At 43.1% G+C, this 27,747-nt stretch overlaps 1 protein-coding gene across 2 annotated transcripts; it reads right to left on the bottom strand.

The window, feature by feature from the left end:
- Positions 1-1,421: 1,421 nt before the first annotated feature.
- Positions 1,422-27,206, bottom strand: API5 (apoptosis inhibitor 5). Of its 2 annotated transcripts, none has more exons than XM_038764256.1 (14): positions 27,138-27,206; positions 15,078-15,239; positions 13,957-14,050; positions 13,295-13,360; positions 11,985-12,136; positions 11,012-11,218; positions 10,293-10,397; positions 9,744-9,833; positions 9,121-9,302; positions 7,322-7,415; positions 6,234-6,290; positions 5,263-5,339; positions 4,925-5,061; positions 1,422-3,410 (listed from the first exon to the last, which is right to left on the bottom strand). In XM_038764256.1, the coding sequence occupies exons 1-14, from the start codon at positions 27,204-27,206 to the stop codon at positions 3,328-3,330; spliced, it is 1,575 nt and encodes a 524-aa protein (XP_038620184.1). In that variant the 3' UTR covers positions 1,422-3,327. The 2 variants fall into 2 exon arrangements, with proteins under 2 accessions (XP_038620184.1, XP_038620185.1); XM_038764257.1 differs by having other exon boundaries at positions 1,422-3,405.
- Between the last annotated feature and the right edge of the window lie 541 nt (positions 27,207-27,747).

Below are 27,747 nucleotides of genomic sequence, written 5' to 3'. Positions count from 1 at the left end.
TGAATGTTAAAGGCTGCTTACTTATGTTGCCGACTTGTACCTCCCAGGCGCTTACTAGTGCTCTGAATGCAGTAAGCGCTCAATAAATACCATTGAATGAATGAATTAATATTATGGAGCCTTAATGCTCCGCCAGCATATTTTCTGATCAAGTTTTCCCAAGCGCTGTGCATACTAAATTTTAAAACCTACTAATAATCAGAAGTTTCAAGTCTTCTTCCAGATATCACCTGATCCTGAGGGGATTTTAAAGTGATTTTTGTTTTGCTTCTGACAAACAAAAAAAGGGCAAAAAAACCCTCTGGGAAATTAAGGAAGAAAAATCTAAGACTAACAGAATGATAGAAAATTCTCAGTAGTGTATAAAATAACTGGAGCAATCACTACTGTCCAATCCAGGCAACATTGGCATGCAACACTGATCGTGTCTCCTAATAAAATATAGCAATTTATGTTATTTGGGGTGCTTGAGAGTTTTAATAATAATTACTGAATAACTTGGGCTGGATCTAGCCTATTACAACAAATGCATTTAAAAGTCCTAGTAAACAGTTACATTGCTCAACTATATTCACCTCTTTGGAAAGGTCAAAAGAACCTGAGTTTTGGATCTTATTACAGTGCTTGCTTGTGAGAGAGTGAGCTATTTTTCACTTTCCTTTTTCGTTATTCTTACGCTTTGCTGAATATTAGACTTTGAAGCCGCAGAAATACAAGCTACATTGTTTTAACTGGTAAATTATGATTTAATGGACACTGAATTCAAGACAAATGAGACTTTAGAAAAAAGTTTCTTGAAAACTTAAAAAAAGGGGCAACAGCTATAGGCCAGCCAACGCCTTTAGTTCTTTACAAGTCTCTGAGCTCAATTAAAATTACAAAATAAATTCAGAGAAACTGGGCACTGAATATTCACTATTGGACAAGACTAGTACAAAAAATAGTTATTTTCTTCACTGAAGACATAAAGCTATGTACTTTTGAAATAATTTTGGGCTTCCTTCTTAATGTGAGCCCAAATGGCCGCCTACAAAGTACAAAGGCCTGTGCACATAGTAAGCACATAATAAATGTCATTATTATTATTATTATTATTATTACTATTATTATTATTATTAAAGGTCACCTATAAGTTAAGAGATTGAATAGCTCAGTCTCAGGGTGAGCTTGGGTGAACCCAGCATTGGCCCATTTAGCCCTATTGCCAATTTTTTTTTCCTACTATCTGCTGCAAAAGGGAAAAAAAGAAAATCAGTGATCCAGGTCAGAAGTGTCTTGCAAAACCTACCCAACTCTAATCACAAATCTAATACCCAAACTGCTCATTTGGAAAAAAGCAAAACGCAAAAAAACCCCAAACAAAACACAAAAACTACAAAAAAATTTGAAGCTTCCATAATCACAAAGAACGGAGTCACAAACAAAATTACAAAACGAATTTATTTCAAAAGCATAAGGGAACATTTACAGTTGAACAAAGGCAAGAAACAGGTGTCTTCCAAAAAAAAAAGCCTCTGAATATGAAATTATTTGTATTCTCAAAACAAAATAGCCCTGAAATGTGCACAGTTGCATTGGAAGACAGTCAACCCAACACGATTCATACTTTTGTGAGTCACTGAAATTAGAACAAAAATTACAAACCTGATATATTGCCTCATAGTTCCTTTAATCAAATTTTTTTTTTGCCAACTGTTGATTTTTAAAATCCAAGTTAGTTTAAAATAAAAAGTTCAGTGATTTCCTGTATTTGATTCGATTCCATGAAAGCTTAGATTTAATTAAAATGCATTAGGAATGTTGGAAAGTTATTGCCAGCACTCGGAGTTCAGGCCTTTGCTCTATTCTGGTTTCTCTAGTCTTTGAAAAAAATATTTTTGCTTGAGATAATGTGCACTAGCTGTAGCAACAGAGACTGAATTTCCCCAACTGCGGTAATAACTATTAGAGCATGTTAATGAAGACACCTGCAATGGACTACAAGCTATTCCTCCCGAACACATGGAGCTATTCAGAAATGTCACTCAGGCATTTGTTTTGGGGACCAAACTCTATTAAACAAGAATCTCGGGTGGGTGGGGAAGACTATGCTATTACAAAATGCCTACATGTTAAAAAAAAAAAACCCCTCCTCAAACCTACTTTTATCACCGCCACGTAAAACATGCTCCACTGCCTGTTGGATGGTCTTTACAATGTTTAATTTCGAAGAAAAACCTGAGAAATCATTGTCTCAAAAGTGGCAGAACAGAGAGTACTCTACGTCTATATCCATTCTTCTTCGTCCTATTTTTGCTGGGTAGCTCCTGGTTAAAAAAAAAAAAGTGTGCAGTAATTTATTTGAAATTCAAATTCTATACCTAGCTGGATGTTTCCACCTCTCTCCAAATACACCTTTTCAAAGGCAGTCTTTCTGCATTTTCATCTTTAAATAATGTTTCAAGTGCAAACTGACTCTGAAATTCTCACGGTTGAGGAAATGGTCCAACAGCTCACCTCGGCAGACAATCACTGCATCACAGACTACCCACTCCTCAAGTACTTCTATCATTTTTATTTGATTTGTAGCATCACGTTTCACAGCATATATGTGCGCACATTTTCATACCGAACATTAAAACCCCATATTGAACATCTGCGTTACAACACATGGAGAAGAGTTATGTAAGCAGTGCAGAAGCAATTTACTTTCTCCTATGAGAGAAAGTAAAGACATTTCCACTTGTCACTAAATCAAATGTTGCATTTACGAAGCTGGTAAATATTCTGCTCTCATGACACAGATGTCGCGAGTCCCGCAATTCAATGGCCAGCAGCTTACTTTAAAAAAAAAAAAAGGAAATATAATGTTAACATTCAGTTTGACTCTTCTCCACATATTGGGTGAGAGGACTAGACGAGGAGGAGAGGAAAACCAGTCATCTCACCACTGACTTGGGCCTTCCTAATCCACCATTTCCATCAGCTATAAAAGAGAAACTCTAATCCCATTACAAGTTTTACAGGTGTATCGCCCACGGGCTAACAAACTGTCAAGGTGTTTCGGATAAAACATTTTCACTGCCATTTCCAATGTGAATAAATCTCGAAGACACTGCAAAAATAACTCAAGATTGCTGACAAGGCATCCAAAAATACAGCTGTGGTTTTACCATGGACACGTCTGTAGTTCATTAGAAAAGTAGATCATACATACAAAGGTATAAAGAACATGTAAGTCTTTAGCTGAAGACAGCAGTCCTTTGAAGGGATATTCCAGGCAAGTCGACGAGTGGTAGGTTAACAGTGTTTAAGCTGGTGACGGCACTGGAGAAGGTAATGCCTGCTTCAGTACAGTCTTCCTCGACTACGATTTCCTCTTCCTCCCCATCCTCGGCCACCTCTACTTCCCCGGAAGCCCCCTCTCTGCTCTGCGGAAAAGCGAACAAGGGATTAGGTCTCGTTCGGAACACGTCGTCGACAGGACAAACACGAGAAGAGAAAAGGCGGTAAGGATCCTGGGAGCTGGGATTTGCTGGAATATAATTTTGCCTCTTGGCTAAATTCAGTCAATCAATCAATCAATCGTATTTATTGAGCGCTTACTGTGTGCAGAGCACTGTACTAAGCGCTTGGGAAGTACAAGTTGGCAACATGTAGAGACGGTCCCTACCCAACAGTGGGCTCACAGTCTAGAAGGGGGAGACAGAGAACAAAACCAAACATACTAACAAAATAAAATAAATAGAATAAATATGCACAAGTAAAATAAATAAATAAAATAATAAATATGTACAAATATATATACAGGTGCCGTGGGGAAGGGAAGGAGGTAAGATGGGGGGGATGGAGAGGGGATTCCAGCCCATCACTGTAAAGTGGGAGAGTCACATGTGTTACAATACAAGGTAACATTAAAGTTGTAAGTTTGCAATCATTTGCCCTAAGACCATCGGTAAATCCATATACTTGATATAATAATATGACAATTCTTTTCAATACAGTGGCTCACATGCAATTAATGAAAACACTAACTGGTGTTGGATCTAACATCCAAAAGCCTTTATTCAATTCCTTTGAATAAAATGAGACGACAAAATTAAATGGAAGAAAGTAGGGGAAGTGCTTCAATCTCATCTCTTTTGCCAGTGACTCTTTTTCATGCCCTCCCCTCCCATGTGGAGTAGTAATAATAGCAACAACAACGACTGTGGTATTTGTTAAAGCACTTACTATGTGCACTGTCTCAGCCCTGGGGTAGATACAAGATAGTCAGGTATCACCTAATAATAATTATGGTACTTGTTAAGCGCTTACTATGTACCAAGCACTGTTTGAAGCCCTGGGGTAATCAAGGTAATCAGGTTGGACACAGCCCCCCGTCCCATAGCGGGCTCACAGTCTCATTACTATGTGCACTGTCTCAGCCCTGGGGTAGATACAAGATAGTCAGGTATCACATAATAATAATTATGGTACTTGTTAAGCGCTTACTATGTACCAAGCACTGTTCGAAGCCCTGGGGTAATCAAGGTAATCAGGTTGGACACAGCCCCCCGTCCCATAGCGGGCTCACAGTCTCAATCCCCATTTTACAGACATGGGGCACAGTCGAAGTGGGAGGGAGAACAGGTGCTGAATCCCCATTTCGCAGATGAGGTTACTGAGGCCCCTATAAGTTAAATGACTTACCCAAGAAGGCAACTAGAGGACCCAGAATTAGAACCCAGGTCCTCCTGACTCACAGGCCTGTGTCCTTTCCACTAATCCATCGGCTCTTAAAGTTGATAATTTGCAGCCTGGCACATATACGTGCTTAACAAACACCATAACCGCCCCCCGGCCCAAACCTCAGGCACTGGGGGAGTCCAGTTTTACAGTACTTAAGATAAAACGTATGAGCTTCCTTATAGTTTTCTACCTCTACCCAAACGGCAACGCTCACCATAATTAAAGTTGCCCAAATTGCTGCTGTATTTCCCACTGGGAGGATTATATATCTGACGGGCATCCCTTTTTGGTCCGGCTGGAGCTTTCTTGGGTGGTGAACCTGAAGATGTATCTTCACTGGCTCTCTTTTGCCTATAAAACAGGGAACAACAAATACTTGAAATACACTGCTACATCAGAAGACTTAATTTCACAACGGACTAGGAATTTGTTCATCTGAAATTTGTACACATATTGCACTGTGACCAAAGTCTCAGTATTTTTGTGACAGTTTTCCCAAGTTTCAATTCTTCATTGTTAAAACAGTTTATTACTTTTACTGGCATTCCTTACCCTGATTCAGCCTTCTGTACAGGTTTCCAGGACAGTGTAACTGTGCTCTTGTAAGAAGGAGGAATGTGGAAGAGATCCTGAAGAGGCAAGATTGACAAGACATTTCTCAACAACCTCAAAAATCAGGAGGACCACAATCCAAATAACACGAAACAAGAGTTTCCAAGATGAATTATTTGAAGAATTCACAACTTGGTAGCATGCACTTCTAATGTAAGAACATGTTTTTCATAACACAGAAAAATGTATTCATTTACCTTAACCTGTACAAGCATATATAAAACTGTAAACTAATTTACAGAAAAATCCCAAGAGTTCGACAGTAAAATATTTTTTGCAGGACGTAAAAATACCTTAAAATATCAACCAAACCTTATTTTAACATTAAAAAATTAAAAAAATTTACCGGCCCCTACTCAATAAATATTCAAAAAACAATTGAGTCCCCTTAGCTTCCTGTTGTGCTGATGTCTTCCATGACAGTGGGCCACAGTAGCCTAGGAGAACCATGATCACGTGAGGGTCGTAAATTTAAAATTTTTTATTTCAATTCCTATTTGTCCAGAGGCTGATTTATTTCCTTTTATTTATTTATTTAGTCCAGCCATTTTCATCTATATTATCTTGCTTAATTATTAAGCAATTAATTATTACTATTTCACTGACAGGCTTCAGTGCGGCCATTTTCATCTATATTATCTTGCTCAATTATTAAGCCATTAATTATTACTATTTCACTGACAGGCTTCAGTTGATCTATATTTAATTGAATTAAACTGCCGGCTTAGAGCACAGCAATTCCAGAAGTCCCAAAAGGGATAATTTAAATGATGCCACTTGAGAAAAGTGTTGACAACCGATCTTCATCAGTGTCCCCTGAAAAGTTTAGAAAACTTCCTGGGATTTCACCTGCCCAATTTTATGGCCAGTGAGATGGTAAAGGAGAAGAGTAGGTGGAAAGGAAAAATTACCTTGATTAAGACATTGATGTTATTCGTTATTTTCAAAGCAACAACTTTAATTTTGTTCTGCAAAAGAAAAGATTAATAACAATTTCAATCCAAATCTGAGCAAAACGCGGGTTACAGAAAAACCTTATTATGGGGAAGGAAAAAAGGCACTATAATTATAAATGGCTGTGGGATTATTTGTAGAAAGTTAAGTTTCACCGGAGCATTTACTGTTTCCAGATCTTACCCAGGAGCATAGGGAATAGACAAAAGTAAAAGACCAAATGCCTAATGGGGGAAGACAGGTGTTCTTCACACAATAAGCCCTCAATAAATATGACAATGAATGAACGAACAACCTGGATTAACTTTATGCGTATTTAGCTGGGCCAGAAACGTGGTGTTTAAAGGAATTACAGCCTCATTTAAACTTTATGTGCAAGATCAGGTTAAATGAACCCACAAGTTGTCTTTTTTTTTTTTTTTTAGATGGAGTGCAGGTTAACAGTATATTTAAAAATCACTGTAAAAAGACTAGACGGGAAAGGCATTGATGAGGTTTTAACACAAATGACTAACCAGGGAAGGAAATCCTAGGATTAGCGAGCATCTGTTTCGAGTGAACAGTCCAATCTTTCACCCTTTTTTTTCCCCCCAAACTACTGATGACATCTGTAGCGGATGAAAAGTTTAAGGGTTTCCAGATGAAGAACTTAACGTCAACCAACATAGGGAAGGGATTGGTATGTTTGAAATTTTTAGATTGGGGCTTGACTGTCTGGCATTAGTACTTCTGGCCAAATGCTGACGAAAGCTGGGCAAATGGGAACAAACTGCAGTTTAGCAAGTACAAGCACTTAGTACAGTTCTCTGCACCCAATAAGTACTCAGTAAATACCACCGATTAATGGGCTGATTTCACAAAAACCAGAGCACCTCCTTGCAACCTATTACTGGGCTAACGCCAACGATTAATTCAACTATTCAATTAACCCAGAGTTCGAGTCAGCAAGTTCAACCGCATTAGAGAGAAGGCAGCTTTATACCCCCATTCAGCTACTTTAAGAGTTACAAATAATACTGAGGGAAACGCTTCCAGATAGTCTTACCTCTTCTGTCTTCAAGGCTTCACCTGTCTTCCCCTGGAGAGCCAATCGAAGCTGCCTGATATAAACTTGTAAGCCTCGGGCAAAGTACTGGAGCCTAGTACAGAAAATAGTTAGACACTGATTTAACCCTGCCTTCAACCGAGAACACTTCCTTGCCTTCCTTAGAAATGAGGCAATCACAATACTTGTTTTTGAACAACCTCAAGTGGAAATTTTCATCAAGCTCACAGCTTAATAAATCAAAAGCTTAAACAAGAAATTTAGAGTAAATTTCGAGCCTCAATAACTCTAAAATTATTGACAACATCTGATGGATAAAGAAAATTTCACAATGCCAAACAGACAAGTGGGAAAATTTCCACTCTATACCAACTTGGACACTGCCCCTCTGCTTGGTCTATTCAGATGGTTCAGAGGGATCTCAAGTTATCAGCTCAATGGAGAAAAAAAGATCCTCTCCGGGCAGTGAGGTAGCTGAAGAAGAGGAGAACGTGGTATGGCTACCCTTTCACAGTCCTTTTTCTTTAGGTGGCTGATTTTTGGGTTAAATGCTACTGTGGTTTAGTGTGTTGGATGGGCCAGTTGAATTGCAATCAAGATTTAAAATGTCTATTTAGCCCGTGAGCAAGTACATCAGAGGCAAAAAAAATACCAATTTTCCCCATGTTGCTTTCTTTAATGTGTTTCACTCCGGGTCAGAGGTGCTTCCCTTCTGAACTGAAACTGGAATGCCATCACACTGGCTCAATCTCAGCCCTTAAATAGAAAGGCCAATTGGGAGTTCCTATAACGGTCTCCTTTAAAGAGGCAGACCTCTCACTCAGTAGTAGTAGGAGTATTAAGTACTATTAAGCACTTACTGGGAACTGATTTCTGGAAAAAAATGCAGTTAGGAATTAGACTCAGTCCCTGACCCTTGGGGCCGGGCGGGGGGCTCACAATCTAAATAAAAGAGGGGAGAGGGGATGGCCTCAGACACGTAAGAAGAGATAAAGACAACATAAATACAAGAACAAAGATCAGCAGGATATCGGAGAAGCAGCGTGGCTTAGTCCCCCTCTCCATCCGCCCCATCTTACCTCCTTCCCTTCCCCACAGCACCTGTATATATGTATATATGTTTGTACATATTTATGACTCTATTTATTTATTTTACTTGTGCATATCTATTCTATTTATTTCATTTTGTTAGTATGTTTGGTTTTGTTCTCCGTCTCCCCCTTTTAGACTGTGAGCCCACTGTTGGGTAGGGACTGTCTCTATATGTTGCCAATTTGTACTTCCCAAGCGCTTAGTACAGTGCTCTGCATATAGGAAGCGCTCAATAAATACGATTGATGATGATGATGATGACGATGATGAAAGAGCCCGCGATTGGGAGTCAAAGGTCGTGGGTTCTAATCCCCGCTCTGCCCCACTTATTAACTGTGTGACTTCATCTCTCTGTGCCTCAGTGACCTCATCTGTAAAATGGAGATGAAGACTGTGAGCACCCGTGGGACAACCTGATTACCTTATCTACCCAAGCGCTTGGCACGTAGTAAGCGCTAACAAACACCATCATTATTATTATTGTTGTTGTTGTTGTTGTTGTTGGGGCAAGAGGAGCAGAATGTCAGGCTCCTCCTGGCTCAGAGCCCACAACACATTCACACCCTTGAGATCGAAATGGAATGGAGAGCAGCTTCGCCCCTCTCATATTAGAAATCACTAAAACACAGGGATCAGCTCTCCTCCAGGAAAAACATGTTGAACATGTCTGGTAGAAGCCTATGTAATTCTGTTGGGCCACACATTACCTGATTTTGAAGTCTTTGATTTTTTCTGCGTTCAGCTTGGCTGTTAAGAAATCTGGAAGCTTCCGACCCAGCTGGTGGAAGCTATAGAGCAGACACTCCACATAGCTGAACTGCAGCTTCGGTTCTTCATTGCCAGCGTTCTCCCCATTCTCGGCTTCTTCCGGGGGAAGTGGCATGTACTCCTAATGAGTGTAGGTGAGAAAATTGAAAATGTTCACGCAACACTATTTTCTTAGCACTTTCAAGTGGAAATCCACTCAGAAGACAGAACATATATTTTGAACACTAAATCAGGGTTTGGAGCGAGGGGTTTAAGGATGAGAAGACATGCTGATCATTTTCATAACACGTTAAAGAGGATTTATGATTGCAAGTGTGAAAATTTTTTTCATATCAAAAAATAAGTCCCAGCACGGGAGCAGAATGTGATGCTCTGTAAAGAGCATACGATCTGAGTGGATAACTGGCCATTCATAATTCTTTGGCTTAAATCCCAGTTCTGGAAGCTCTCCATGGTCTTGGGAAAGTCACTATCTACTGTGACTTCCTTATTCGTGACACCGATCGATTCGTACAGAGTACCTGAGCTTTACAGTATTGATTTTGCAAGAAATAACACTTACCAGCAGTTTATCAAACAGTTTCTTTAAGTTCGTTTCTAATTTTTCCATGTCTCCACAAAACGAGCTCATCTCTGCCAGCAATTTCAATACCTAACAGTATGAACATTTCATATTATTATTTAGAACATGGGTTGTACACAGTTCTGTCCCAGATATATAAAAATGTAAAGAAGTTCTACGGGTTTCTAACTATGGTTTTCGAGCAGGGGAAATGTTATATCTGAGCATGATTCCTCTAGAAAGAGTTAAAAGGGAAAGTGTCATTCCCAGGAATCAATCTCTTGGGTGCAACAGGGCTAGTTTTCTCTACCTAGGTACTGCAATTCAGGACTCAAACAAAATCCTTCCTTGTCTGTAGTTAGGTAAGGAGAAGCAATCTGTTAAATTCTTGAATATTTTTATCATTCCCACTTCACCATTTTAGAGCACCTGCTCTTTCCCTCCCCTAAGTGCAATGCTTTTCTGAAAAAGGAGGCTGATATGAGACAAAGAAGTTGGGATAGACATGTTAGTCTGTCTTTCCACTGCTGGGAATTAGTCGTCACTTACCTCTAACTGAATATCCAGGCCCTCAACTGGTGTAGTCAGGGAACTAAGGTTGGGGAGCACATGCTCGCAGAAGTAAGTCACAAACCTTGTAGAATGAACATTTTTCTGCAAAAATGGAAAAATGTTGGGTTATTCAATATACATGAATGTCGTCCCTGGCGTGTTTCTGTTGGATCGTATCAGCAAATGAAAAAATCCCTCATGTTCTACCTATTGGAAACTAGCCAACCGTAGCAGAATCACAGATCTACTTGAGCTCAAGCAGAAACCTATTTGTTCCCTTACTCGTTTTCCTTCAGGAGACATGACAAACTCATTCCAGTGGTCGGGGCACATAATCAGTGGCATTTCTTGTGCGCTTCGGTTCGCAGAGCGTTGTCTTAAGTGTCTGGGGGAGTTTAACAGAATAAGATACAATCCCTGCCCTCACTAAGCTTACAAAGGCAGCAGTCCCTTCACAGTCTGGAGTAGGAAGCTGGAGCTAGGCATTGGAAAAGGTGGGTCACGGGCCACTCAGCTGCCCTTTCGCGTCCCGTACCGGAAAGCGGGGTGGGAGAGGTCTGTCAGTGTGACACACCTGTTCTTCGGGAAATACACCTACTTCCACTACGCTCCCTTTTTGCTGCAACGAGTTCAGTCTCCCATTAACCAAACCTCTAGAGACGCTTCGATAAATGGCCGCCGAGAGATCATCTATTAAGAAAATAGCAATGGCTTACCGAGAAGAGCGGTACCGCCTGACGGGTGCACTGTAAGAGTCTGTCCACGCAATCCGGATCAGCTGGATTGAAAGTCTGTTCCAGATCGGCTTGTTCCGCCACCAGTTCTACTAGCTGTTGCCGTCCGCTCACGGTCTGCAAACTCTTTAACCCAGACAATATTTTCATGAATAGCACGAACTCTTCGCCAGTCACATCTTCAAGGACCTAAGACGGACAAGAACGGAAATGTTAACTTTAGTCCTTTAAAAATGTCCAGCCCTACTCCAACTCTTTCCGGCATTCAAGGTCCATATCTGAAACTCCTAGCCCCCCAAAGCACGGCTAGTTTGATGAAACTGTTGCCCTCAAGGTGGATACATTTCTCACTGCTTCTGCGGGGATCAAACTCTCATAGATGGGGGCGGCTGTACTACTACTTCATCATCATCATCATCATCAATTGTATTTATTGAGCGCTTACTATGTGCAGAGCACTGTACTAAGCGCTTGGGAAGTACAAGCTGGCAACATATAGAGACAGTCCCTACTCAACAGTGGGCTCACAGTCTATAAGGGGGAGACAGAGAACAAAACCAAACATACTAACAAAATAAAATAAATAGAATAGATATGCACAAATAAAATAAATAAATAAAAAAAAAAAAAATCCCCCGCCGCCTGCCCTGGCCCGCTCAGTCGTTCATTCCATCGTATTTGCTGAGCGCTCACTGTGTGCAGAGCGCTGGACCGAGCGCTCGGGAGAGGACAGGACAACAATAAACAGTCCCATTCCTTGCTCACAATCAATCAATCCATCAATCGTATTTATTGAGCGCTTACTGTGTGCAGAGCACTGGACTAAGTGCCTGGGAAGTCCAAGTTGGCAACATATAGAGACAGTCCCTACCCAACAGTGGGCTCACAGTCTAAAAAGGGGAGACAGGTGCCAGCGTTGACACTTTCAGTCACCAGGTCATGGAAAGAAAATTACCTTTTTGGACTCAGTTAATATGAGCTCTTCTATTTCCTTTGTTAGCACTTCCTCCGGTAGAGTCTTAAGTTTTGTCGAGAGGAACTTAATTGCTCGTTCTCTAACAATATCCTCTCCCTGAAGGATCTGGCTGAACAAGCCTCCCAGAGTTCCTGAAAAACAAATACAAAACCAATGGAGTCATGCTAAAAACGCTACCTTAAATTAAGTAGACTATAGTTCATACCGACACGGTCCAAATTAGCAAATTCTATTCTAGTCATCCCCAAAAGTGCCTATTTGCTATTGAACAAGTTGATACAGTGTAGCCTCGATACTCTTCCAAATAAAGGAACGCCTGGATACGAATACTTGTATCACTACAAAAGTATTATTCTTGATGTGATAATCATAAATATATATAATATATCATATATAATATATTATAATCATAAAATATAAATATTATAAATATAAATATAAATATAAAATTATAAACATTATAAAATATAATCAATTTTTTTTTTTTTTTTTTTTTTTACAAACAATTAGTTATGGTTTTAGTGCTGGAAATGAACTTTCTGCCCAATTCCCCGAACCGTATTGGGGCTAAACAAATTATATCAAACAGTGAAAGTTAGTTAATTAATTAATGTCAGTATTTGTTAAGCGCTTACTATGTGCCAAGTACTGTTCTAAGCACTGGGGTAGATACAAGGTAATCAGGTTGTCCCTCATGGGGCTCACAGTCTTCATCCCCATTTTACAGATGAGGTAACTGAGGGAAAGAGAAGTGAAGTGACTTGCCCAAGGTCACACAGCTGACCAGCGGCGGAGGCGGAATTAGAGCCCATGACCTCTGCCTCCCAAGCCCGGGCTCTTTCCAGTAAGCCACGCTGATTCTCTAAGTTATTATGAAGTTACTACGTTCCACGTTACAGAATTTGTATAAAATAAATCTGATTGAGATTTAGTCAACAGCTAGTCTCATATTACATTAGGAGCTTAGAATCTCTCTATGAACCTATTATTTTAGAGAAGCAGCGTGGCTCAGTGGAAAGAGCACGGGCTTTGGAGTCAGAGGTCATGGGTTCGAATCCCAGCTCCACTACGTCTGCTGTGTGACCTTGGGCAAGTCACTTAACTTGTCTGAGCCTCAGTTACCTCATCTGTAAAATGGGGATTAAGACTGTGAGCCCCACTTGGGACAACCTGATCACTTTGTATCCCCCCAAGCGCTTAGAACAGTGCTTTGCACATAGTAAGCGCTTAACAAATGCCATTATCATTATTATTATTATTTTAGGTAATATATGTAAGACTGTGATTACCTTTAGCATCCATCTTAAATATACTGAGTAAGGCATTATTCACCAAGTTAAATTCTGCAGAGTCATCTGGGAAGACAAGAAAACATAAATGGCACACAGAAGATAGGAGGTTGGCTATTTTATATTTGATGTAAATAAAAAAGACATGAGGTTCTAGCATATTCCGTTAGGTGAAGAGAGAGCAGGTAACGCAAAGCTAACAATCCTCCAAGGGCCTTGGAGAAATAAATGAGGGTGACAGTCTCACTACGTGAACCACTTTATATTCATGTTATCAGACTATAAGTGTGAAGAGGTCACGTTAAGACAACGCAATTCACACTTTATAAACGACACAATTCACACTTGAGAAGGTTCTCCAAAATTAAGAAAAACTCCAGGTAACTGAAGATGGTTTAGCAGGAAATGATGACCCAGACATTTCCCGAAGGAACAGAGTCGTCGGTATGTCTGTATTAAAAATCTGCTGAAAGGAACACCAGAAGAAAACAAACGCACAGTTCAGTCAATCCGCCGCAGAGCACTGCACCAGCCTGAAACGGGCTAATGAATAGACAGAAGGCTTCAGTCTTGAGTACAGCCAATCCCTTCAGCAATCCCAGCCCCAGACAGACTCCCAGACTTTCAGAAGGAAGCGATGGACGGACATCCAAAGGCCATACCTGTCTGCAAAAGCTGGGTCAATATGTCGGCTACTCGGGGAAGGTTATCTCCGGTGGCAAACTGGGGCAGCTCTTTAATTGCCTGGCGTCGGATCTACGAAAAAAAAGGTGATCTGTAAGAACAGAACGCTTTATACGAACAGATCTTAAAATAATCTTAAGCACTACTACTCACTACCAAATATACAGCCCTGTGAACAGTCAATTCAAGGTAATTTGGATGGGCGAGACCCAGACAACTCAATGATTAAAATAAATAATCCGGTTTTACCGTCAAAAGATTTTCCAGTAGCCTACGGGATTTAAAAACACAACTAACAGCAGCTGCATATAAACAGATGCACTGGGCTTTCACTTTTTATTATTAGTTTAGTCATATACAACAGCAACATGAGAGTGGCTATTGTAGCCTGACTGCATTAACTGCCGCTGGGTAACCCTTTAATCTACTCTTATTTCCGAGTACCCGAGGAGGAGATCGCAAATGAGGGCGCTGGTTATTTGGCTGTTTCACCTTAAGAGTTAGCAGATGCCCAGTGTAAATTATTACACTGATATTTTTTGAAAGAATTCTATCTATGACTTTAAAGTAGATACCTGGCATATTTAATTTTGTAGTTACTGAATGATTATTTCAATCCCAAGAGGGTTATATATCTCGATAATTAAAAAAACCCACACACCTTGGCAAGAAACACGCTTACAATGAAGTTATCAAAATTTAGGGCAAAATGATTCGGTGATAGTTCTCTCCCATTCAAATGTTCAGCAAAATGAGTCATTACTTCCAATTTCTGAACACGCACACTTACTTTCAAAAATGAAACACACTTGAAAGGTAATAAAGGAATAATGATGTTTTTTCAAATTCTGATTGCTTTTAAAGAAGCTGTCCTTGACTACATCCTGGCTTACGGCAAGATACGCATATGACCTTTTTTAAACCTACCAGGTACTTGACCAACACCTCTAGGTCTTTTGAAAAATTAAGGAACTGTAACGTGTCAATTACTGCTCAACACCTATCAATTCAATGGGAACCCACTTTACAAGACAATCCATTTGGGAAATGTGAAAAATAGTGTAAAGACTTCCTGAAAGGTTTCTAACTTGATACTCACAGACACATCTTCATCTTCACAGAGATCGAGTTGTGCATTGATTGCAGAATCTGCCAACTCTGGGAAATGCTTGAAGAATTTTGGAATAAACTGTGCCGCTAATCTTTTTTCCTTGGCACCTCCTTTCACACCATCCAAGATTACTTGATAGGCATCTTTATGCTACAGAAGAGGTACAAAAATGTATTTTAAAACTTGGGAAGCTGGGTATATGATTGGACTCAGTTCATAAAACACTGAAAATTTCAATTCTCATTCAACAACATTTTAAAGAGTTTTTACCCAATACAGGCATACTCATTCTGCCACTATACTGTAACAGTACTAGTAACCTCCATCTTAGCTGAAGGGCTTCAACCTAAGTATTTTAATTTGGAGAAGCGGGGCTCAGTGGGAAGGTGAGGAGGAGATGAATGAGGTCAGCCGGCTTTCTGGACTTTTGCCAGCAGTGCCAGGCACAAGAGCACAGGAAATGTCCTGGGGAGGTGATCCAGGGATGCATCTTGGTGGCACACGACTGACAGAGGGACAGGAGAGTGAAGAAGCTGAGTTTAGTGGAGAGGGTGAGGATCTGTGCATCAGGAGTCCAGACAGGTACAGAGACCAGAAAAGGCACGATGACTTTGGAAAATTAGGTCGGTTCGAAAGAACAGGGATTTCTGTGGGGAAACTGGATTGTCTTGTGGGGAGGGGATGTGAGGAGTTGCGGTTAGAGAGCGGAATTTCAGAGTTGGTGAGGTTAGAGACTGTGCAGTGACTAGGCAGGATGAGATGGAGCCTGTGTCCGAGTTGGTGAGTGAATGAGGTGGAGTGGAGATGGGCAATGGGAAGCGGCGAGGTCACTGGGAACGTCTGGTGGATATTGATGTCCTGGAGGATCAATGTAGGGACGAAGAAAGAGAGAAGGAATGTGAGAAGGGGTTCAAAATGATTCAGGAAGTGGGAGGTTGGGCCTCGGGGGTGGTAGATAATGGTTAGCGGTAATTGCAGTGGGTGGTAAGCGCTCAGTACAGTGCTCTGCACACAGTAAGCGCTCAATAAATATGACAATGAATGGTGAAGGCAAAGGCATATTTTGCCAAAACTCAGCAAGACAGGCGCAGACTCCACTTGGCTGAGCCCACCCCTAGTGCCTTGGAGAGACAATGAAAAATGTTCACATGCACAAACATTATCAAGCCAAGTGTCTGAAAATCCAGTAAATCCAACCCGGGCAGGCCCGGCACAAGAAACTGTACATTTGGATGGCGGACTGGCCACAAATTCAAGGATTTGGTTCTGTCAGGACTCCTGAAGCTTCAGTTCTTCCAAGTCTCTGAAGTCCCACACATGCAGTCAAGTCTGCCCAAATCCCCAGAACTGTGCCAAACACCACCAAAACCCACAAGCAACTTTTTTCCTGTAAAAGAACAATGACCCCACTCCAGATTGGGATGAAGGCCATGCAGAAAGAACCTGCTCAAAATAGGTGCCGCCGGAATGCACTACAAGATATGAGAACCCAAAGACAGAACCTATTGCACAAATAATAATAATAATGATAATAGGGTGCAATGCTCTAATCCCTTTCATCTGAGACTCTCAAAGGCCTTCATAAACCCGAATGTTTATAGCATCCCTGTTGGGTAAGCATTAGCTGTTTTACAAAGCAGGAAACAGGCCTGGAATAGGCCCCTCTCAAGGCAAGTCAACCCCAGGAGATATTAAAACTCCAATAATATAGTCCCTGCTTTTCTTTTTCTCACTCAATTGTAACATTGACAGCATTCCGAGTAAAGGAATCAATCCCACAAATCATAAGAAACATCTACAAATGAATATTTTCAATGTTTTCATTTCTGTGTTCATTTACAGAATTAACGATCCAGCCAAACGAGCATATTCTCAGGGGAAATTCTGAGAAGGCTGGGAAAATTCAACCCGATCGAAGGAGTATAAATTTTGTTATTAATCGACGTGCTAATGTGTGCAGCACTGTCCTAAGCACTTGGGAAAGTACAATGCAATACAATTGGTAGATGTGACCCCTGCCCAAAACAATAATAATAATGATGGGACTGTCTCTATATGTTGCCAATTTGTACTTCCCAAGCGCTTAGTACAGTGCTCTGCACATAGTAAGCGCTCAATAAATACGATTGATGATGATGATGATGATCTATTAAGCGCCTATTGTGTGCAAAGCTTACAGTCTACAGGGGGAGAGGGACAGGTGATTTGGGGACAGGGAAAATAATACAATGCCCAAGCTTGCTGATTTCTAGGCATGGACTCTTGTAAGATCCACCATTATACGTGGAGTCATTTAACTGCTAGCCCCTTAGGTTTAAAATGCCATTTTTTATAATAATAATTACGATACTAGTTAAGCGCTATGTGCCAAGCACGGTTCTAAGCGCTGGGATAGATACCAGGTAATCAGGCTGGACACAGTCCCTGTCCCACATGGGGCTCACAGTCTCCAGCCCCATTTTACAGATGAGGGAACTGAGGCCCAGAGACTTGATTTCAAGTGTCACCCAGGAGACATGCGGTGCAGCTGGGATTAGAAACCATGACCTTCTAACTCCCAGGCCCGTGCTCTAGCCAAAGACAAACATACAAACAAAAAGCCTTTTCTGGATCCCACTGAACCCTTTAGGGTTGTTTTTCCAAATGTCGTCCTCTACAATCTCCCCCTCTAGCCTATACGCTCGTCACGGGAGGGAACGTGTCAACTGATTCTTTTGTATGTACTTTTCCAAGTGCTTAGTACAGTGCCTAAATACCACCGATTAATCAAAATCAGTGCCTAAATACCAATGATTAATCGAAATCAGTGCCTAAATAGCAATGATTAATCGAAACCAGTGCCTAAATACCAATGATTAATCGAAATCACTCTGAGCATCTCCAATCCCAGAACTTCAAATGGTTACTCATTTCTCTCCACAACAGGATGGATCTCCTGACCGTCGGTGATCTCTCTCCCTTATTTCTCTTTTATAATTTTGTATCTGTCTCCTACTAGACAGCATGAGATTTATGAGGGCAAAATTGGGTTTTCGCCCTCTATCAATTTGAATCCGGTGTTCTGCATACAGCAGGTGCTAAATATTACTGAAAAGGAAAGGTGCTAGAAAAGTGAAGTGTTAAACTACATTTCCATCTAAAGAAGCTTTTCCTCCAAGCTGTAGAAACATGAGTTCCTAGCACAGGTGAAAATCAAACACCTTGAATAAAAAGGAACAATGTAAGCCTGATATGCTTTTATCACTGAATTTGCAAAATGAAACCAGATACTTAAGCAAACCCTCACTGCTGCTCCAAGGAGAAGGAATATGACCCATGGTTGGAAACTTTAGCCCCTGAACAGCTGGGGGTGGGTGCCAGGAGAACCTCATCTGGGTCGGAAATCTGGGGTCCGGCCCGATGTGCCTGTCTCAGTGCCCCCCGAATTTACTTCCAACTACATCTGCTTTGGCCAAAACTGTGCCTGGATTTAATTAGGTGAAAAGTGAGGGTTCCACAGGGTCCCAGGGTGGGGCTCTGACCCCAGATTCCTCTTCCCCGAGACTGTAAACTCATTGGATAATAATAATAATAATGGTATTTGTTAAGCGCTTACTATGTGCAAAGCACTGTTCTAAGCGCTGGGGAAGTCACAAGGCGATCGGGTTGTCCCACGGGGGGCTCCCAGTTTTAATCCCCATTTTCCAGATGAGGTAACTGAGGCCCAGAGAAGTGAAGTGACTTGCCCAGAGTCACAAAGCTGACAATTGGCGGAGCCGGGATTTGAACCCATGACCTCTGACTCCAAAGCCCGGGATCTTTCCACTGAGCCACACTGGAAAGGGATCAGCGGTGAGACAGACGAGACTGGGGACGCTGTGAGCAAGGTGGTGCTACAGAAGTAGTGTGTGGGCTCGGCTGTAGTTGGAGATCAGAGGTGCCTCAGTTTCCTCATTTATACAATAAGGATTAAATACCTGTCCTCCCTCCCTGTCAGACTGTGAGCCCCATGTGGGACAGGGTAGGGAATATGTCTATCAACTCTGCTGTACTGTACTCTCCCAAGTGCTGAGCACAGTGCTCTGCGCAAAGTAAGCCCTCCATAAATACCCTTGATTTGATTCCTTCTCCTACCTGCCCGCCGGTAACTACTAGCCCTGCTCTAACTCCCTCATCCTATTCCACTCTTGGGTTTCCGTCTGATCCAAGAGCATCCTTTGGCTTGGAATTTTTGACACCCGTCTACTTGTTTTGTTTTCTGTCTCCCCCTTCTAGACTGTGAGCACGATGTTGGGTAGGGACCGTCTCTAGATGTTGCCGACTTGTCCTCCCCAAGCGCTCAGTACAGTGCTCTGCACACAGTAAGTGCTCGATAAATACGACAATGAATGAATGAATTTCCAACCTGCGTGAAAGGCGACTATAGACGGCAATAAAGACTGAATCGCCGACATCCTAGGGACCCGCAAATTCTCCTGCACATCCACCAACATAACCGATTGATTATTGTATTTACTGAACACTTATGTGCAGAGCACTGTTCCAAGTGCCTGGGAGAGCAAGTTAACAGACCAAAATGAGTTTATAGTGTAGAGGGAGAGCAAGTTAACAGACCAAAGTGAGTTTATAGTGTATAGTGTTGTATATTTATCAAATATAAATAATTTAAAGATAATTGCTATGGGTGTGAGGGTGGGCGAATATCAAATACCCAAAGATCACAGATCCCTCTAGACTGTAAGCCAGGCAGGGACGTGTCTGCTAATGCTGTTGCACCGTACCCTCCCAACCACTTAGTGCGATACTCTGCATATAATAAGCTATCAAAAAACACCAAAAACACCTGTGATTGTTCCCAGTGCACAGACTATAACTATACATCCCATTAGCACCAATCCACTGGGGATGGGGGAGGAAGTTCTGGTCTGTAAAATCCTAGTGGTCACCTATTAATTCTGTTGCACCTTTACTGCCTCAAGTGCTCTGCACACAGTAAGCGCACAGCAAATACCATCGATTGATTGAAAGGGAAATTCTGGGATCTGGGAGAAAGGAGGGGGGAAATAATATTAACTGTGATATTTGCTAAGCGCTTACCTCGTGCCAGGCGCTAGTCTAAGCACTGGGGTAGACGCGTGATAATCAGGTTGGGTCCCTAGACATCCCCTCCAAAAAGAACACTTCCCAAGCGCTTAGTACAGTGCTCTGCACACAGTAAGCGCTCAATAAATACCACTGAATGAATGAATACAGATTTATTACTCTATTTTACTTGTCCATATTTACTATTCTGTTTATTTTGTTAATCTGTTTGGTTTTGTTGTCTGTCTCCCCCTTCTAGACTGTGAGCCCGCTGTTGGGTAGGGACTGTCTCTAGCTGTTGCCAACTTGGACTTCCCAAGCGCTTAGTACAGTGCTCTGCACACAGTAAGCGCTCAATAAATACCATTGAATGAATGAATACAGATTTATTACTCTATTTTACTTGTCCATATTTACTACTCTGTTTATTTTGTTAATCTGTTTGGTTTTGTTGTCTGTCTCCCCCTTCTAGACTGTGAGCCCGCTGTTGGGTAGGGACCGTCTCGAGTTGTTGCCAACTTGGACTTCCCAAGCACTTAGTACAGTGCTCTGCACACAGTAAGCGCTCAATAAATACCATGAATGAATGAATACAGATTTATTACTCTATTTTACTTGTCCATATTTACTATCCTGTTTATTTTGTTAATCTGTTTGGTTTTGTTGTCTGTCTCCCCCTTCTAGACTGTGAGCCCACTGTTGGGTAGGGACCGTCTCTAGCTGTTGCCAACTTGGACTTCCCAAGCGCTTAGTACAGTGCTCTGCACACAGTAAGCGCTCAATAAATAAATACCATTGAATGAATGAAAACCAAAAAAAACCCCGTCCAGGCCAAAAGTAGCACGGCTTAGTGGAAAGAGCAGGGACTTGGGAGTCAGAGGATGTGGGTTCTAGTCCCTGCCCTGTCACTGGTCTCCTGTGTGACCTTCGGCAAGCCATTTAATTTCTCGGTGCCTCAGTGACCTCATCCGTAAAATGGGGATTAAGATGCTGAGCCCCACGGACAACCTGATTACCTTGTATCTAGCCCAGCGCTTAGAACGGTGCTTGGCACATCGGAAGCGCTTAACAAATACCGTTATTATTAAATCACTTCACTTCTCTGGGCCTCAGTGACCTCACCTGTAAAACGGGGATGGAGACTGCGAGCCCCACGTGGGACCCCCCAATTTCCTTGGATCTGCCCCAGCGCTGAGAACAGTGCCTGGCGCCCGGGAAGCGCTTGATAGACACCATCATCATCATTATTATTATTAAGTCACTTCACTTCTCGGTGCCTCAGGGACTCATCTGTAAAATGAGGACTGAGACTGTGTGCCCCACTTGGGACCCCCCCCCCCCACAGCTTGTTGCCTGGGAAGCGCTTAACAAACCCCATTAACATTATTATCATCATCATCATCAATCGTATTTATTGAGCGCTATGTGCAGAGCACTGTACTAAGCGCTTGGGAAGTACAAATTGGCAACATATAGAGACAGTCCCTACCCAACAGTGGGCTCACAGTCTAAAAGGGTGGAGACAGAGAACAACCCTATTATTATTAATAGCACCATTTATTCATTCATTCAAACGGAGGGCCTACTGTGTGCATAGCACTGTACTAAGCGCTTGGGAAGGACAAGTCGGCAACATATAGAGACGGTCCCTACCCAACAACGGGCTCACCGTCTTTCGTAAGAAGTCACTTCACTTCTCTGGGCTTCAGTGACCTCATCTTTAAAATGGGGATGGAGACTGTGAGCCCCCCGTGGGACCGCCCCATTCCCTTGGATCTACCCCATTCGTTCATATTTATCGAGCGCTTACGGTGTGCAGAGGACTGTGAGCGCTTAACAAACGCCCTCATCATTATTATTATTATTGCTCTTACTGTTATAAGAAGTCAATTCACGTTTCTGGGCCTCAGTGACCTCAACTGCAAAATGGGGATGGAGATTTCGAGCCCCACTTGGGACCCCCCCACCAGGTTTGGCGTCTAGGAAGTGCTTAACAAACTCCATTATCATTATTAATACTACCACCACCATTACTATTATTATTCATAAGAAATCACTTCATGTCTCTTGGCCTTAGTGACCTCATCTGTAAAATGGGGATGGAGACTTTGAGTCCCACTTGGGGCCCCACCCCCGGTTTGGCGTCTAGGAAGTGCTTAACAAACTCCATTATCATTATTAATGCTACCACCACCATTACTATTATTATTCATAAGAAATCACTTCACGTCTCTTGGCCTTAGTGACCTCATCTGTAAAATGGGGATGGAGATTGCAAGCCCCAGATGGGACTGCCCCCCCCCCCCCGCCCCCGCCCCCGGCTTGGCGCCTAGGAAGCGCTTAACAAACCCCATTATCATCAGTATTATTAATAACGCCACCATCACTGTTATTATCGTTCATCAGAAATCACTTCACGTCTCCAGGCCTCAGTGACCTCATCTGTAAAATGGGGATGGAGACTGCGAGCCCCACTTGGGACCCCCCCCCCGCCCCCCCACGGCCGGTTTGGCGCCTAGGAAGCACCATTACTATTATAATCCATAAGAAATCAGTTCACGTTTCTGGGCCTCAGTGACCTCATCTGTAAAATGGGGATGGAGATTGTGAGCCCCACGTGGGACCGACCTCCCCAGCTTGGCGCCTAGGAAGTGCTAAGAAACCCTATTATCATTATTATTATTAATAACACCACCACCATTGTTATTATTGTCCATCAGAAATCACTTCACGTCTCTGGGCCTCATCTGTAAAATGGGGATGGACACTGCAAGCCCCACTCGGGACCGCCCCCCCAGGCTTGGCGCCTAGGAAGCGTTTAATAAACCCCATTATCCTCATTATTATTAATAGTACCATCACCACTATCATTATTATTATTCAGAAATCAGTTCACGCCTCTGGGCCTCAGTGACCTCATCTGTAAAATGGGGATGGAGACTGCGAGCCCCACTCGGGACCGCCCCCCAGGCTTGGCGCCTAGGAAGCGCTTAACAGACCCCATTATCATTGGTATTATTAATAATGCCATCACCACTATCGTTATTATTATTCAGAAATCAGCTCACATCTCCGCGCCTCAGTGACCTCATCTGCAAAATGGGGACGGAGACTGCGAGCCCCACTTGGGACCGCCCCCCCAGCTTGGCGCCTAGGAAGCGCTTAACAGACCCCATTATCATTGGTATTATTAATAACACCATCGCCACTATCGTTATTATTATTCAGAAATCAGCTCACATCTCCGGGCCTCGGTGACCTCATCTGCAAAATGGGGATGGAGACTGCCAGCCCCACTTGGGACCGCCCCCCCCCGGCTTGGCGCCTAGGAAGCGATTAATAAACCCCATTATCATTGGTATTATTAATAACACCATCACCACTATCGTTATTATTATTTAGAAATCAGCTCACATCTCCGGGCCCCAGTGACCTCATCTGTAAAATGGGGATGGAGACTGCCAGCCCCACTTGGGATCGCCCCCCAGGCTTGGCGCCTAGGAAGCGCTTAACAAACCCCATTATCTTTATTATTATTATTAATAACACCCCCCCCACCACCACTGTTATTACCGTTCATCAAAAATCACTTCACATCTCCGGGCCTCGGTGACCTCATCCGTAAAATGGGGATGGAGACTGCGAGCCCCACTCGGGACTGCCCCCCCAGGCTCGGCGCCTAGGAAGCGCTTAACAGACCCCATTATCATTGGTATTACTAATAACACCATCGCCACTATCGTTATTATTATTCAGAAATCAGCTCACATCTCCGGGCCTCGGTGACCTCATCTGTAAAATGGGGATGGAGACTGCGAGCCCCACTCGGGACCGCCCCCCCGGCTTGGCGCCTAGGAAGCGCTTAACAGACCCCATTATCATTGGTATTATTAATAATACTACCACCACTATCATTATTATTATTCAGAAATCAGCTCACATCTCCAGGCCTCGGTGACCTCATCTGTAAAATGGGGATGGAGACTGCGAGCCCCACTCGGGACCGCCCCCCCAGGCTCGGCGCCTAGGAAGCGCTTAACAGACTCCATTATCATTATTATTATTAATAATACCATCGCCACTATCATTACTATTATTATTCTTCAGAAATCAGCTCACATCTCCGGGCCTCAGTGACCTCATCTGCAAAATGGGGATGGAGACTGCCAGCCCCACTTGGGACCGCCCCCCAGGGCTTGGCGCCTAGGAAGCGCTTAATAAACCCCATTATCGGAGACTGCCAGCCCCACTTGGGACCGCCCCCCAGGGCTTGGCGCCTAGGAAGCGCTTAATAAACCCCATTATCATTGGTATTATTAATAACACCATCGCCACTATCATTATTATTATTCAGAAATCAGCTCACATCTCCAGGCCTCGGTGACCTCATCTGTAAAATGGGGATGGAGACTGCGAGCCCCACTCGGGACCGCCCCCCCAGGCTCGGCGCCTAGGAAGCGCTTAACAGACTCCATTATCATTATTATTATTAATAATACCATCGCCACTATCATTACTATTATTATTCTTCAGAAATCAGCTCACATCTCCGGGCCTCAGTGACCTCATCTGCAAAATGGGGATGGAGACTGCCAGCCCCACTTGGGACCGCCCCCCAGGGCTTGGCGCCTAGGAAGCGCTTAATAAACCCCATTATCATTGGTATTATTAATAACACCATCGCCACTATCATTATTATTATTCAGAAATCAGCTCACATCTCCGGGCCTCGGTGACCTCATCTGTAAAATGGGGATGGAGACTGCGAGCCCCACTTGGGACCGCCCCCCCGGCTTGTCGCCTAGGAAGCGTTTAACAGACCCCATTATCATTGGTATTATTAATAACACCATCACCACTATCGTTATTATTATTCAGAAATCAGCTCACATCTCCGGGCCTCGGTGACCTCATCTGCAAAATGGGGATGGAGACTGCCAGCCCCACTTGGGACCGCCCCCCCAGGCTCGGCGCCTAGGAAGCGCTTAATAAACCCCATTATCCTCATTATTATTAATAATACCACCACCACTATCATTATTATTATTCAGAAACCACCTCACATCCCGGGCCTCAGTGACCTCACCAGTGAGCCCCACTTGGGACCGCCCCCCCCCCCCGGCTTGGCGCCTAAGAAGCGCTTAACAGACCCCATTCTCCTCCTCCTCCTCATCATCAATCGTATTTATTGAGCGCTTACTAGGTGCAGAGCACTGTACTAAGCGCTTGGGAAGCACAAGTCGGCAACATATAGAGACGGTCCCTACCCGACAGCGGGCTCACAGTCTAAAAGGGGGAGACGGAGAACAAAACCAAACGTACTAACAAAATAAAATAAATAGAATAGATACGTACAAGTAAAATAAATAAATAGAGTAATAAATCTGTACAAACATATATACATATATCGTCCCCCTCTCCATCCCCCCCCCATCTTACGTCCTTCCCTTCCCCACAGCACCTGGATATATGTATATATGTTTGTACATATTTATTACTCTATTTTACTTGTACATATCTATTCTATTTATTTTATTTTGTTAGTATGTTTGGTTTTGTTCTCTGTCCCCCCCCCTTCTAGACTGTGAGCCCGCTGTTGGGTAGGGACCGTCTCTATATGTTGCCAATTTGTCCTTCCCAAGCGCTTAGTACAGTGCTCTGCACACAGTACGCGCTCAATAAATACGATTGATGATGATGATAAATAGAATAGATATGTACAAGTAAAATAAATAAATAAAGTAATAAATCTGTACAAACATATATACATATATTGTCCCCCTCTCCATCCCCCCATCTTACCTCCTTCCCTTCCCCACAGCACCTGGATATATGGATATATGTTTGTACATATTTTTTACTCTGTTTATTCATTTATTTTACTTGTACATATCCATTCTATTTATTTTATTTTGTTAGTATGTTTGGTTTTGTTCTCCGTCTCCCCCTTTTAGACTGTGAGCCCGCTGTTGGGTGGGGACTGTCTCTAGATGTTGCCAACTTGGACTTCCCCAGCGCTTAGTGCAGTGCTCTGCACACAGTACGCGCTCAATAAATACGATTGATGATGATGATGATAAATAGAATAGATATGTACAAGTAAAATAAATAAATAAATAAAGTAATAAATCTGTACAAACATATATACATATATCGTCCCCCTCTCCATCCCCCCATCTTACCTCCTTCCCTTCCCCACAGCACCTGGATATATGTATATATGTTTGTACATATTTATTACTCTATTTATTTTACTTGTACATATCTACCGTATTTATTTTATTTTGTTAGTATGTTCGGTTTTGTTGTCTGTCTCCCCCTTTTAGACTGTGAGCCCACCGTTGGGTAGGGACTGTCTCTACATGTTGCCAATTTGTCCTTCCCAAGCGCTTAGTCCAGTGCTCTGCACACAGTAAGCGCTCAATAAATACGACTGATTGATTGATTTTATTTTGTTAATATGTTTTGTTTTGTTCTCTGTCTCCCCCCTTTTAGACTGTGAGCCCACTGTTGGGTAGGGACTGTCTCTATGTGTTGCCAACTTGTAGTTCCCAAGCGCTTAGTCCAGTGCTCCGCACACAGTAGGCGCTCAATAAATACGATTGATGATGATGATATACAGGTGCTGGGGGGAAGGGAAGGAGGTAAGATAGGGGGGATGGAGAGGGGGGCGAGGGGGAGAGGAAGGAACACCACCACCATTACTGTGATTATCACTACTACTACTACAACATTGCTACTATATCAGTATCCGTCGGAAATCATTTGTACTTTGCATTTGTACTTCCCCAGCGCTTAGTCCAGTGCTCTGCACATAGTAAGCGCTCAATAAATACGACTGATTGATTGATTGTAAAATGGGGCTGGAGGCGGCGGGGGTCCACGAGGGGGCGCCCTCGGACGGGGAGGAGGAGGAGGAGGAGGAGGAGGAGGAAGGGCAGGGTCCGTGTGTGGGCCCCCCAGGCCTGCCGGCCGCCGCCCTCTCACCTGCCCGACTTGCTCGGTGGCGTCGGCCAAGATGCCGTAGTTGCGGTACAGCTCCTCCACCGTGGGCATGGCGGACGGGCGGGCGGGCGGGCGGGCGCTGAGGGGAAGGAAGGAAGGAAGGCAGGACGACGACGACGGCCGCCGCCGCTTCCGTCCGCGCGCCCCCTCGCGCCGAGCCGGCCCCCTTTGCGACCCGCCGTAAAGCGCCGCCAAGAGCGGACCGCGCGCGCGCGCGCACGCTCGCACGCGCGCGCCCCCTGCCGGCGCGGAGGACCTCCGCCCAGGGAGAAGAAGACTCGACCGTCCGTTCCATCGTATTGCATTCAATCAATCAATCAATCAATCGTATTTATTGAGCGCTTACTATGTGCAGAGCACCGGACTAAGCGCTTGGGAAGTACAAATGGGCAACATATAGAGACGGTCCCTACCCAACAGTGGGCTCACAGTCTAAAAGGGGGAGACAGAGAACAAACATGCTAACAAAATAAAATAAATAGAATGGATATGTACAAATAAATCAAATAAATAAATAAATAGAGTAAAAAAAATATGTACAAACATACATTCATGTACATACATTCATACATACATTCATACATTCAATCAA

Source organism: Tachyglossus aculeatus, chromosome 22 (assembly GCF_015852505.1).
Source record: "Tachyglossus aculeatus isolate mTacAcu1 chromosome 22, mTacAcu1.pri, whole genome shotgun sequence".
Lineage (NCBI taxonomy): Eukaryota > Metazoa > Chordata > Mammalia > Monotremata > Tachyglossidae > Tachyglossus > Tachyglossus aculeatus.
The sequence above is the reverse complement of the archived record's forward strand: the minus strand, read 5'-3'. Positions and strand labels throughout refer to the sequence as shown.